Source organism: Opisthocomus hoazin, chromosome 14, assembly GCF_030867145.1.
Source record: "Opisthocomus hoazin isolate bOpiHoa1 chromosome 14, bOpiHoa1.hap1, whole genome shotgun sequence".
Classification (NCBI taxonomy): Eukaryota; Metazoa; Chordata; class Aves; order Opisthocomiformes; family Opisthocomidae; genus Opisthocomus; species Opisthocomus hoazin.
The window spans coordinates 11,393,553-11,406,373 of record NC_134427.1 but is presented as its reverse complement, the minus strand read 5'-3'; the positions used below and the strand labels follow the sequence as shown (position 1 = coordinate 11,406,373).

At 48.1% G+C, this 12,821-nt stretch overlaps 1 protein-coding gene across 1 annotated transcript; it reads left to right on the top strand.

Moving 5' to 3' along the window:
- The first annotated feature begins 308 nt into the window (after positions 1-308).
- BRCC3 (BRCA1/BRCA2-containing complex subunit 3) lies at positions 309-11,143 on the top strand. Its single transcript, XM_075435520.1, has 8 exons — positions 309-428; positions 857-977; positions 4,011-4,097; positions 4,722-4,810; positions 5,434-5,489; positions 6,091-6,222; positions 6,773-6,816; positions 7,769-11,143. Exons 1-8 carry the CDS (start codon positions 324-326, stop codon positions 7,918-7,920), a joined length of 786 nt encoding a protein of 261 aa, XP_075291635.1. The 5' UTR covers positions 309-323; the 3' UTR covers positions 7,921-11,143.
- The last annotated feature ends 1,678 nt before the right edge of the window (positions 11,144-12,821 follow it).

The window sequence follows — 12,821 nt, the reverse complement described above, 5'->3', positions numbered from 1 at the left end:
CGCCCCGCCCCGCCCCGCCCCGTCCCGTCCCGTCCCGTCCCGTCCCGTCCCGTCCTCCTCCGCTCCGCCGCCCCGCCTCGCCGCGACCAGCGGCTGCAGCACGGAACGGCGGGGCCACCATTCGCGTGGGTGACACGGCGCTTCCGCTGCGAGGCACCGCTAGCCTCTCCGGAAGCCAGGCTGCACCTTGCCCGAGCCGATTGGCTGGAAGGGCCAGCGAGCCCCTCTGGGATTGGTTCTGCTTCTGTGTGTGGGCGGGAGAAGTGGGGCTTGTCCCCGCCTACTTCCGGGGTGGTGGGAGAAGACGTGGGGGTGGCGGTAAGATGGCGGTGCAGGCGGTGTACCTCGAGGCTGATGCCTTTCTGGTGTGCCTCAGCCACGCGCTGAGCACTGAGAAAGAGGAGGTCATGGGGCTCTGCATCGGCGAGGTACTGGGGCTGGTCGGGGCTGTCCTGGGGAGAGATGGGCGGCGCGCGGGAGACAGCGGGAGGAGGTGCTGCCCGGGCGGGGCTCATGGTTTGCAGTGGTGTGGGCTGTGGGACAGTGGGCTGTGGGCTCTTACTTTCTGAGCGGGACTCGGTCACCGCGGCAGGGAGTGTTGTACAAGCCTGTGCGGTGGTGGCTCCCTGGCAGAGCTGTGCGGCTGGGCCTCGGGCCTCCGCTCCTGGCTAGTGCCTACTCATAGTTCCAGCTGCTGTGAAAGTTGAAGCTTAGAGTCAGGAGAGCTTCCCGTCTGTGCGCCTGACTGCTCTCACATGTACATTTTACCTGCTGAAAGTACAGTAGCCGGCCTTTTCCTTGAGGGTGGTTATTTGTTTAGCAGAGGAATGATTGATTTTTCCTTCTGTGTCATTAGGTTGACACCAGCCGAATTGTGCATATCCACTCTGTGATCATCCTACGCCGCTCTGATAAGAGGAAAGATCGTGTGGAAATTTCACCAGAGCAGCTTTCAGCTGCTTCTACTGAAGCAGAGATATCCTTTCATAGAGACAGCAGCAAAGTCAGCAGTGAAGTAGTTTACCTCAGATGTCTTTTTATATACTATGTTTTAGACTTACTCTGATTGGCTTGGAAGTTGGCTGCTGCTTCCCTCCTACAGCTGTTCGGTTTGGAGGCCTGTGCTGGCAGTTGCCATTCTGTGGAATCTCTGTTGGTTCCAGTGTTTGCAGTGGAATTGTGTTATAACTGGTTTTTTGTATTTTTTTGTATTTGGTCACAAGTGAAACTGAAGTATGCTTTTGGAGTAGGATAGCAGTTCAGCAGGGAGACTTAGTAGAAGGTGAAAGGTTGACAAGTCTCTGCTTCCAAGCATGGTGCACTGGAAAGCCTTTTCCCTACATGCACTCAAGGATGCAGCAGGGCACAAGCAATCCAGGAGGTTACTGGAATGCGTTGATGACAACTTCTTCCTCCAAGTGATAGAGGAGCCCACGAGGAGAGGTGCTATGCTGGACCTTGTTCTCACCAACAAGGAGGGACTGGTGGGGAATGTGAAAGTCAAGGTTAGCCTTGGCTGCAGTGACCACGAAATGGTGGAGTTTAAGATCCTTAGGGCAGCAAGGAGGTTGCACAGCAAGCTCGCTACCCTGGACTTCAGGAGAGCAGACTTTGGCCTTCTCAGAGATCTGCTTGGTAGAATACTGTGGGATGAAGCCCTAGAGGGAAGAAGGGCCCAAGAAAGCTGGCCAGTATTCAAGGATCACCTCCTCCAATCTCAGGAGCGATGCATCCCAACCAAGAGGCAGTCAGGCAGAAACGCCAGGAGGCCTACATGGATGAACAAGGAGCTTCTGGCCAAACTCAGGCAGAAAAAGGAGGCCTACAGAGGATGGAAGCAAGGACAGGTAGCTTGGGAGGAATACAGAGAAATTGTCCGAGTATCCAGGGAGCAAGTTAGGAAAGCTAAAGCCCTGGCAGAATTAAATCTGGCCAGGGATGTCAAAGGGAACAGGAAAGCCTGCTATAGGTATGTCAGTGATAGAAGGAAGACTAGGGAAAATGTGGGCCCTCTCTGGAAGGAAGCTGGAGACCTTGTTACCTGGGATGTGGAGAAAGCTGAGGTGCTTAATGACTTTTTTGCCTCAGTCTTCAACAGCAAGTGCTCTAGCCACACCGCCCAGGTTGCAGAAGGCAAAAGCAGGGACTGGGAGAATGAAGAATTGCCCACTGTAGGAGAAGACCAGGTTCAAGACTGCCTCAGGAACCTGAAGGTGCACAAGTCCATGGGGCCTGATGAGATGTATCCGTGGGTCCTGAACGAACTGGTGGATGAAGTTGCCAAACCACTCTTCATCATATTTGAGAGGTTGTAGCGGTCTGGGGAGGTCCCCACCGACTGGAGAAGGGGCAACATCACCCCAATTTTTAAAAAGGGAAAAACGGAACACCTGGGGAAATATAGGCCAGTCAGACTCACCTCTGTGCCTGGCAAGATGATGGAACAGATCCTCCTCGAAACCATGCTAAGGCACATGGATAACAAGGAGGTGACTGGGGACAGCCAACATGGCTTCATCAAGGGTAAATCATGCCTGACCAGCTTGGTAGCCTTCTATGTAGGGGTTAAAGCATTGATGGACAAAGGGCGGGCAACTGACATCATCTACCTGGACTTGTGCAAGGCATTCGACACTGTCCCCCATGATGTCCTTGTCTCTAAATTGGAAGGGCATGGATTTGACAGATGGACCATTCGTTGTATAGGGAACTGACTTGATGGATGCACTCAAAGTGTTGCAGTCAATGGCTTGGTGTCCAGGTGGAGACCAGTGACGAGTGGTGTGCCTCAGGGGTCGGTACTGGGGCCAGTGCTGTTTAATATCTTTGTCGGTGGCATGAACAGTGGGACTGAGTGCACCCTCAGCAAGTTTGGTGACAACACCAAGCTGTGTGGTGTGGTTGATAGCTGAAGGGAAGGGATGCCATTCAGAGGGACCTTGGCAGGCTGGAGAGGTGGGCCTGTGTGAACCGCATGAAGTTCAACAAGGCCAAGTGCAAGGTCCTGCACGTGGGTCGGGATAATCCCAAACACAAGTACAGGCTGGGTGTAGAGTGGCTTGAGAGCAGCCCTGAGGAGAAGGACTTGGGTGTACTGCTGGATGAGAAGCTCAACATGAGCAGGCAATGTGCGCTTGCGGCCCAGAAAGACAACTGTATCTTGGGTTGCATCAAGAGAAGCGTGGCCAGCAGGTCGAGGGAGGTGATTCTGCCCCTTTACTCTGCTCTCATGAGACCCCACCTGGAATACTGCGTCCAGCTCTGGGGCCCCCAACATAAGAAGGACATGGATGTGTTGGAGTGGGTCCAGAGGAGAACCACGAAGATGATAAGAGGGCTGCAGTACCTCTCCTATGAGGACAGGCTGAGGGAGTTGGGGCTGTTCAGCCTGGAGAAGAGAAGGTGTGACCTTATAGCAGCCTTCCAGTACCTAAAGGGAGCCTACAGGAAGGATGGAGAGGGACTTTTCACAAGGGTGTGTAGTGATAGGACAAGGGGGAACAGCTCTAAGCTAAAAGAGGGCAGATTTAGATTAGATGTTAGGAAAAAATTCTTCACCATGAAGGTGGTAAAACACTGGAACAGGTTGCCCAGAGAAGCTGTGAATGCCCCCTTCCTGGAAGTGTTCAAGGCCAGGTTGCATGGAGCTCTGCGCAACCTGATCTGGTGGAAGATGTCCCTGCTCATGGCAGGGCGGTTGGAACGAGGTGATCTTTAATGTCCCTTCCAACCCTTACTATTATATGATTCTATGCTGTGTTGGCCAGCTTCCTGCCATGTCGCTTACTGCCACATACAAACAAAATCCGGTTTGCTTATGCAGCAGTGGCATCCTGTTAGTGCTGGGGAAGACGCTTCTATCAGTTTCCTGCTGCATGTCTTGTCACCCCACTAGAGGGATGTGGAATTCTGTTGGCTGATGAAAAACTCTTTTAAAACTATGTTTTTCTTGTACAAAAAACTTCTTCCATTTGCTATATCGGTTTCAAAAGCACCTTGACTCACACACAGGTTGGCTGAAATGACAGGACGTCCCATGAGAGTTGTGGGCTGGTATCACTCTCATCCTCACATTACTGTCTGGCCATCGCATGTTGGTAAGAGCAGTCTTGGTCTAGGTTCTATGTGAAAACTCACAACTGGCTAATTGTATTACTCAATTTACTGGATTTTCAGAGCTGCACATCGCAACTATTAAAGTTTGGTTTCTCAGACATCATCTGGTAGGATAAGATTGTCTCTGTGAGCTTCAGGAACCTCTGCGAGTATAGCCCCATTCTTGTCTGTGTGCTCCAAGTGCTCAAACTGCATGTGACTCAGTAGTCACAGTTCAGCTACTACTAGTGCTACTGTTTTTCCAGACAGGAAAACTAGACCTAGGGTGTGGGGAATAGCAAAAAAGCTGTGGGAATCATAGGCCTGTTGTGATGATTTTTGACATATGTGAGTGTTAACACAAAAACAAAAAATTTCTTGAAAGAAATGCATGAGTGTCTTATACATGTTGGACATTATGGCTATATAGTGATCAGTGGCACCAGGCTGATGCTAAAATCATTTCTTGTTTTGTTAACTTATTGTATATTTTTCAGATTTGCTTTAAAATAAAGCTTGTGACACTTGTTATCAAATTCTAGGTCACGCTTCAAAAGGTGGCAAATCTTTTTCCACTCCTTCAGGTGACCAGTGCAGTTCTCATTCTCTTATTTCTTTGTCTGCAGATGTCCGCACACAAGCTATGTATCAGATGATGGACCAAGGTTTTGTAGGGCTTATCTTTTCCTGTTTCATTGAGGACAAAAACACAAAGGTAGGCAACTTAAAAATGGCAGTAAACCCTCCAAGTGCTCATGAGAAACATCAGCCCCAGGGCAAAGCAGAAATCCTTGGATGCAGCCTGCAAGAAGGGCATAGCTCTGCTTGGAGAACAGTAAAAGCACGGCTGGAATGGTGATGTTTGGATCATAATTCCAATCACAAAAGAGTGAGTTATTGATTACTTTGTGCTCCTCCACAGCCTGGCTCTCCAGTCAGCAGAGCTGGCCTGGTACTAGGGTTCTAGGGCTGCACCAGGTGGCTGTGGCATGTGTGTGCATTGAAATGTGTGAGTGCCCTTCAGCTCTTCAGTCCAGCAGCTACAGCATATTGCACCTCTCTGCCTCTAGCCTTTTTAGGAGATGCTGCTATAGTGTGAGATAAGATGGCAGTATGTCTTGTCTAGGTTTTCCAGGTAGCTATTGTTTAAGATTTTTTTCACAGTTAATGAGTCTGTCAATATTGCCTTGTAAACAGTTCCAGCATACCAAAGTGAAAAGTGTATACTTTTGCAACTTTTTAAAATGCTATTTGAAAGCAATGAAAGCTTCCTAAAGCTATGTGTGGGTTTAGATGTTTTTCTGCTCTTGGAATCTGACTTTCTGCTCTCTCTCATAGACAGGAAGGATTCTCTACACCTGTTTCCAGTCCATTCAGGCCCAGAAGAGCTCAGAGTAAGTACAGCAGAAGAATGTTATGTTCAGCGTCAGGTGGTATTTCATCTTGTTTCTCCTTTCTGGTTGTCTATAGTAAGTTGCTTCTAGGCTCATCATGAGGAGCAAATGTTGTATAGAAGATGCCTGAATTGAGGTCTCCTTGTTTCTGCTAGTGCAGGGTGCTTGAAGAAAATCTAAAGATTAGGACTAATTAATTTAGCTTAGATAATTTAGTGGCTTAAGATTTGGTGTTGGACACTGTAGTCTGGGTATGAATTTGGGCTGTAATCCGTTGTGTAGAAGGCCCACCCGTTTGGTTTCAGCTCTAGAGTTTGAGACTTCAAGCTTGCATGGTGTAGAGTCCCCACCAACTGCACACACATTGTGCATCATACTGTCAGTAATGGCCATTTAGTTGCTTTAGCATTTTATCATTCAAATTTAAGGCAAGTGTGTGTCTATAAAAGGCTTCCATTTGCCTATCAGTTCAGGCGTGTGTTCCCAAAAGTAAACCTGCAGCAACGCGAGGTGTTGGACAGACTGTTTCAGGTTTGTAGAAGTTCTTTTTTTTTTTTTCCTTCTGCTGCTTTGAAGTTAATTTTATCTGATACCCTTTTAGATATGAAAGGATTGAAATACCTATTCATGTTGTCCCCCATGAAACCATTGGGAAAGTGTGTCTGGAATCGGCTGTAGAGCTGCCCAAGATCCTTTGCCAAGAGGAGCAAGATGCCTACAGGAGAATTCACAGGTAACAACACTGGGGCTGCACCCCTCTCCAACAGTGTCTTTGCTAACATGTTCTACTGTTGTAGTACTTAAAGTACCTTAACCTTAGCAGGGATATAGAAGATAAGAAGCATTAACAGCTCATGTGCCTTTGTAGGAGAACTGATTGAATAGCTTCACATTAAGGAGTTCAAGTTCTCTCAGCCTTGCACACAAAAGCTAAGTGTAACTGCTCCTTTGCTAAACAAAAAAAGAGCCAGAGCATGTGTGAGCTAATGATGCCACTTCAGTGATATGTCTGTGTGTGACAGTAATTAGTGTTTAACCAGAGTAAGAGTGCTGAAAATGAAAATAAGTATCTTTTCTTTCTGTGTCTGGTGCTCAGCACTGATGTTTCTGTGCTGTAGGCTCTTTGTTATCCACGTGAATATACAGGGCTTCAACAGGTGAAGAGGTTTAGTTGTACCTGCAGTGTCAGTCACTTGTAGGTAGCTGGTTCTATAGCCTAGGTTTGCCTAATATGCAATTCACTGCTATCTTGTCACTAACCTGCATTCTGGTCATCCTCCTAGCCTCACCCATCTAGACTCTGTAACCAAGATTCATAATGGCTCAGGTAAGGATTCCTTTTTTGCATGTAAGAATCCAGGATTCTGCTCTCAGAGTCAAAACAGTAGAGTCTTGAGCAGGGGTTGGTTTGGTTCTAACTTTGGGGGACGGTAGGCCACAGCTGTGTAACAGTCCTCCCTTTGCGATACAAGGCACTTGTAAATAACCATAAAAGCACAAACTTTTGTCTTTGTCATATGGTTCATTTCCACCTACAAACACTGTAACCCAGAGAATTCCCTAAGACTGTTATTGTTACATGAAGTCTCATGGAGGAGCAGAATTGTAACTAAATAATTTAAAGGAGAACATCAAGGGCTGTGAAATACCCTGATCCTGGGGTTTATGAATGCTGTCATATCCTTCAACCTTTGTACAATTGGTTATAATTACAGGAGACTTTGGGTTTGTTCAGTTTTTTTTGGATTAGTTTGTTGGTTTTTTTTTTTGCTGTTAGAACAGCAAGGGGATTTTGGATTTGGTGAGTCTTAAAGTAGTGTCTGGCTGATCTATATGCATGCTTGTGTCTCCTGGCACTTCCTGTATGTTACATGCATATGACATCTTTGCTTTTGCCAGTGAGATAGGGTAAATCCTAATCCCGCTTCAGTTCCAAGGTAAATACCTCATTGTTCATTCTCACCAGTTCAATAAATGAGACATTCTTTACTTGTGAATTTAGAAATTAGTTAGCATCAGTGATGACTTATATGCAGATTTCCAGATTTGTGTTGTAGGTCTGTCATCCCTCCCCTGGGTGTCTAAAGGTCAGATTGAAATAGCTTGATGCCCTGTTTAACAAGCTGCTGATTCTGACTTAGCTGTGGGGTTGTCTGGCTGCCTTGGCCGGGATGTTGGAGGGTTTCCTTGGCTGTCTCTAGTGCTCTTGGCTTTAGAGTTGTAGCACGCTGACTGTTTTGTGTGTTTGCACTGGCATGATATGTTCTTGCTCTTTCCAGTGTTCACAAAAAACCTCTGCAGCCAGATGTCTGCCATCAGTGGGCCACTCCTTCAGTGGCTGGAGGACAGACTAGAGCAGAACAAACAGCGGGTGCAGGAGCTTCAGCAAGAGAAAGAGCAGCTCCTGGAGGAACTAGCTGCTTTAGAGTGAAGGAAGAAATGCAGACCCTTCAGAAAAGAGACATGAAAAAAACTCTACAAGACCTACTCCTGGCTGAATGGTGGCCCTGCATTGCCTTACAGGGAAGATACTAGCTGTGCTTCTTCTCTTGCCCCATGCAGCAAAGAGCACTTCTACAGGATAAGGGCTTTATCTGCCCTAGCTTGATGGAAAGCAGTGGTATCTCTCCAGGTGCTGCATGATGCAGTGGAATTCTAGCACAGTGGTGGGGTTGGGCAGCACCTGAAGACACTTCAGTTCTGGAGGGCACACACCTAGGGAACATGTTGTTTCTCCCTCTCCTATATTTTGACAGAAGTCTTATTGCTTTACATGTATTCCAGGAGCCTAGAACAGGAGGATTAGGGGGGGGAAAGTGTATCCCTGCAGTCATATCTGATGCTGCGAACTTCTGCTGCCTTTTAGTAGCTTGAGTTGACCATGATCTTACATCTAGTAATGTTCTGGATTACTGGTTATCCACCCAGGCAGGTAAGAGGTGGGAGGGAAGCTTGGAAAGAGGCCTGAAAGAACTTTGGCATAGTATCTGTGTTCAGCATACTCCAAAGCAAATAAAGACTTCCAAATCCAGAGATGTTTGGAGTAGAAATGAAATAGGTGCTACAAAGTGCCAGTGCCTGCATTTTTTGGGCACGGTCCATATTCTCTTACTTGATGCAGTGCTGTTGCATGCCCAGCACTGAGGTTCTTTACAAAATGGACTGTTTCTGCTGGGTCAGTGAGAGGAGTGTGGTTTCTTCCCAGAGGGAAAAAGCTTAAGATGCAGAGAAGAGAACTGATAGATACGCAAGCCTGTCATTCTCATGTGCTGAACTTAATTGCAGAAATTTCATCAGATTGAAATGGAACAAAATACCTGTTGTTGAACTAATGCTTTAAATATTTTTGCTGTTGCATTTCAGAGACTCTTCCATCATGTACATCTCACCTGCATTATGTTACGTGAAGTCTGTCTCATGTGAGCAAAGGAACCAACAGCACAGTTAAAACTTTTGTTTCAGCTCCTGGGTTCTAATCTAAATCCTTATGTGCTCAAGTAGATGAAAACAAGCTGCCTGCATTACTGCATTGGAGTTTGTGACGTTCCTGACAACTCATTACCTTGACTGTTGGTTTGGGAGAATGAAAGTAACGTAGATGAGAAAGAGGCACTCCTTTTCCAGTGAATAGCCAATATTGATTAGCAACTGTAAATTGCTGTCAGACCTGGAAGCCCCTTAGCCATTTTTTTTTCCAGACTTCACTTTTCAGTCTTTCTGCATTGATGTTAACAAATGATAGCACTTCTTTGAAGTAAATTGTTTACTTTTTTTTCCTTAAAAGTGCTATGAATAGTATTTTTTTTAATTAGTTTTTGAATGGTCAGCTTTTGCTATTGTTTTATTGTTCAAGTGCTCCTGACCTTGATCTTTGCTGGGGGAGGATGCTTCACTGCCCCCAGACTTGATGAGAGCTGCTTGGGGATCACCCAGCAGCCTTGGGCCTCATGGCCCTCCACTGCAATCTGCCAGGCCATTCTGTCAAGCACATCCTAGATATAGCCAAAATGAGCTCTCCTGCAGTCCAGGCCTGCAATTCTGGTGTTTATTTTGTTTTGCTTCTCTTAAGATCTCAGCCAGGATCTCTGGATTGCCACCCCTCTCTAGCGAGGCTAGGGGCCATTCCCACTTGAGGTTAGGCAGACCCCTGTAGAAAGAAGCTAGTTTGGTTTTGAGCATAACCACCCCCTATCCGCTCCCCAAGCAACAAGTTTTCTTCTTTCAGACTCCCAGTACTTGATGGGCTCCCGTTCCCATGCTGCCATGTGTTGTCTGAGCTCCAGGACAAAGCTGAGATTGACGTGTGGAAAGCAGACTCCACAATCTGTAAGATTGTAAAGTAGGGATGTTTATTCGGCGCCGGGCAGCACGGGGGGTAGTCCCACCAAAGTCGTGCGCGCCGAGCAGCAACGTGTCTCTTCAATTTATACAATCAAATATTACATATACATTAGATTTCCCAATACACCTATACATATGCATCTATCCTCATTGCATATCAAAATCAGTTCCGAGAAATAATTTCCATATTATAATTAGTTCTAAGAAGTAATTTCCATAGACTCCTCCCAGTTGCACTTGCGCAGTGCCTTCTAGTGGTGGTCGTCGGGGTTCCCAAGATGAAGGCCCATCCTCTTCATCACAGTGTCCGCTGATTGACCTTTGTTTCTGTGCAAACTCAGTTCTCCCCTGGCTCCCATCCATACAGTAGGGTCGTCTTGACCAGTTCTAGGCGACTCCCAGCCCCTATCAGGAACTGACCCCTTTGTATGGAGATGCAAGACTCTCTGCTTCAGTTAATTTAGACAATAGATAGGCACTATCAGTTTTTTAAATGCACAGCAACTATTAGGTAATGCCACTTCTATTAAAATCCCTTTTAACCCCTTCCTTCAGGATCCTGCATTTATCTTTGGATGTAGCCTGCAAGAAGGGCATAGCTCTGCTTGGAGAGCATAAAAGCACGGCTAGAATGGTGATGTTTGGATCGTAATCCTAATCACGAAAGAATTAGTTACTGATGACTTTGTGCTCCTCCACAGCCTGGCTCTCCAGCCAGCAGAGCTGGAACTCTGGAACTGCACCAGATGGCTGTGGCATGTGTGTGCATTGAAATGTGTGAGTGCCCTTCAGCTGTTCATTCCAGCAGGTACAGCATATTGCACCTCTCTGCCTCCAGCCTCTTTGTGCTGAGCTGGCTGACCAGTGCGGGGCAGTCCCTGGCCTCCTCCCTCATAGGGTACCCTAACCCCGCCACCACCGATAGCCTGCTCAATAAGTGTTCCCTGACTGGAGAGTCTGGCAGCCAAATGAAGCACAGGTAATCTCATCTGTTGAGTGGTGATCAGGCAGATCCCTTTTGTGCAGCGGAGGATTAGCCACAGCTTGACACCCTGAAAAACAAAGAACAAGGAGCCACATCCCATCAGGAAACACAGACGGGAGTAGAGCTTTTCTTCACAGGAAGAAAAAGTGGCAAAATCCTCTTTCTAGAGCTTTGCCAAACAGAAATTGTCCAACAGAAATTGCCCAGTAGGAAGATCTAATGTTAAAAATAAGTCTCATTTACATCCCTGAGGAAGATGTAAATATCTGCGTGTGCAGATATGAAAAATGTATATAACCACACAAGTGGAGCAATAAAGTGAACTGACTGTGCATTGCATCAATGTGTGAGAGTCATTCCTGTCCCTGCACGGATGCTGAAACTCGACACTCACCCAAAATCAAATCTCCATGAGGTACACATCGGACTTCCCCATCCTTTAGCATTACCCACCAGGTACACCCAGGTCCTTGAGCAAAAGCAATCCCGTGGAGGGGCTTGCCTTTGCCCAAGGCAGGACTAACCCAAACTGTCTTCCGTAACATGTTCCACATGCACACTACGGGGACTTTATCCCCTTCTAATGGGATCCTGGGATGCATTAGGAGGAGTGTGGTCAAGGGAGGTTCTCCTTCCCCTCTACACTGCCCTGGTGAGGCCCCATCTAGAGTACTGTGTCCAGTTCTGGGCTCCCCAATTCAAGAAAGATGAGGAGCTACTGGAGAGAGTCCAGCGGAGGGCTACTAGAGCATCTGTCCTATGAGGAAAGGCTGCAGGAGCTGGGCTTGTTTAGCCTGGAGAAGAGAAGGCTGCGAGGGGACCTAATAAATGTTTATAAATATCTCAAGAGTGGGTGTCAGGAGGATGGGGCCAAACTCTTTTCAGTGGTGCCCAGCGACAGGACAAGGGGCAGTGGGCACAAACTGAAGCATAGGAAGTTCCGTCTGAACATGAGGAAGAACTTCTTCCCTCTGAGGGTGACGGAGCACTGGAACAGGCTGCCCAGGGAGGCTGTGGAGTCTCCTTCACTGGAGATACTCAAGACCCACCTGGACAAGGTCCTGTGCAGCCTGCTGTAGGAGACCCTGCTTCAGCAGGGGGGTTGGACTAGATGACCCACAGAGGTTCCAAACCCTACCATTCTGTGATTCTGTGATATTGGTCCACTTGCTAGGATAGAATACAAAATCCTCACTGAAGGGGTACCTCTCCCTCATGCCTGACAGAAGTCTCCTCCAGAGGCTGAGGACTTATGCCTTTTTTCCAATGGCCTTGGCAATGCCCCCTTCCCTGGCCAGGGATCCCAGCTGCTTGGCTTCCTTGCCCTCTAATTCCAAGCTGCTGGCCCCATTATCCCAGCACCACAGCAGCCAGGTGGCAATGTGCTCGCCTGGGTGGCAGCTGAAATCTTTCTGCATGTCTCGCAGCTCGCTCAGGGACAGGGACCGGGTGATGATCTCTATCTCCTGTGGTGACCCTGGCTCATTGTTATCCTTCCCGGAGCGAACTGATTGTGTCTGTCTTTAGTTTTGCAGGGGCGACTGCTACCGGCACAGGTTGGTTTTTGAGCTCAGCCGCGATGCCTGCTGCCAGAGCTGGGGCTGGAGCAGCTGCAGTGCCCGCGGGGGAAACCGGGGCAGCCCCTGCAATCGTGGCAGTGGCAGCGGTGGTGCCGGGTGGGGGGGCTGTGACTGCTTGCTGGGCTGGAGGGGCTGCAGGGCCAGCTGGGGGGGCAGCGCCAGTCGCAGTGCCTGCCGCTTCATTTCCCCCCCCCTTCCCCTTTAGAGCCCTGAATCATGTTGAAAAGGGCTCGCTAGGCGTGGGCCAGACCCCAGCACGTGGTGGTGATTTGTGTCTCTCTGGAGTTCCCAGGGTGGCAGCACACTTTTTTGCAGATATTTTACTAGTTTGTCGGGATTCTGCACTTGCTCAGGGGTGAGTTTCAAAAACACCGGGGGTGCCCACTGCCCTAGATACTTACCCATGCTATCCCACACCCCCAGCCA

Coding starts and splice junctions, on each gene's coding strand:
- BRCC3 (XM_075435520.1), top strand. CDS start 324: ATGGCGGTGCAGGCGGTGTACCTCGAGGCTGATGCCTTTCTGGTGTGC. Junction 4,811..5,433: donor TTGAGGACAAAAACACAAAG/GTAGGCAACTTA, acceptor TCTCTCTCATAG/ACAGGAAGGATTCTCTACAC. Junction 6,817..7,768: donor CAAGATTCATAATGGCTCAG/GTAAGGATTCCT, acceptor TGCTCTTTCCAG/TGTTCACAAAAAACCTCTGC.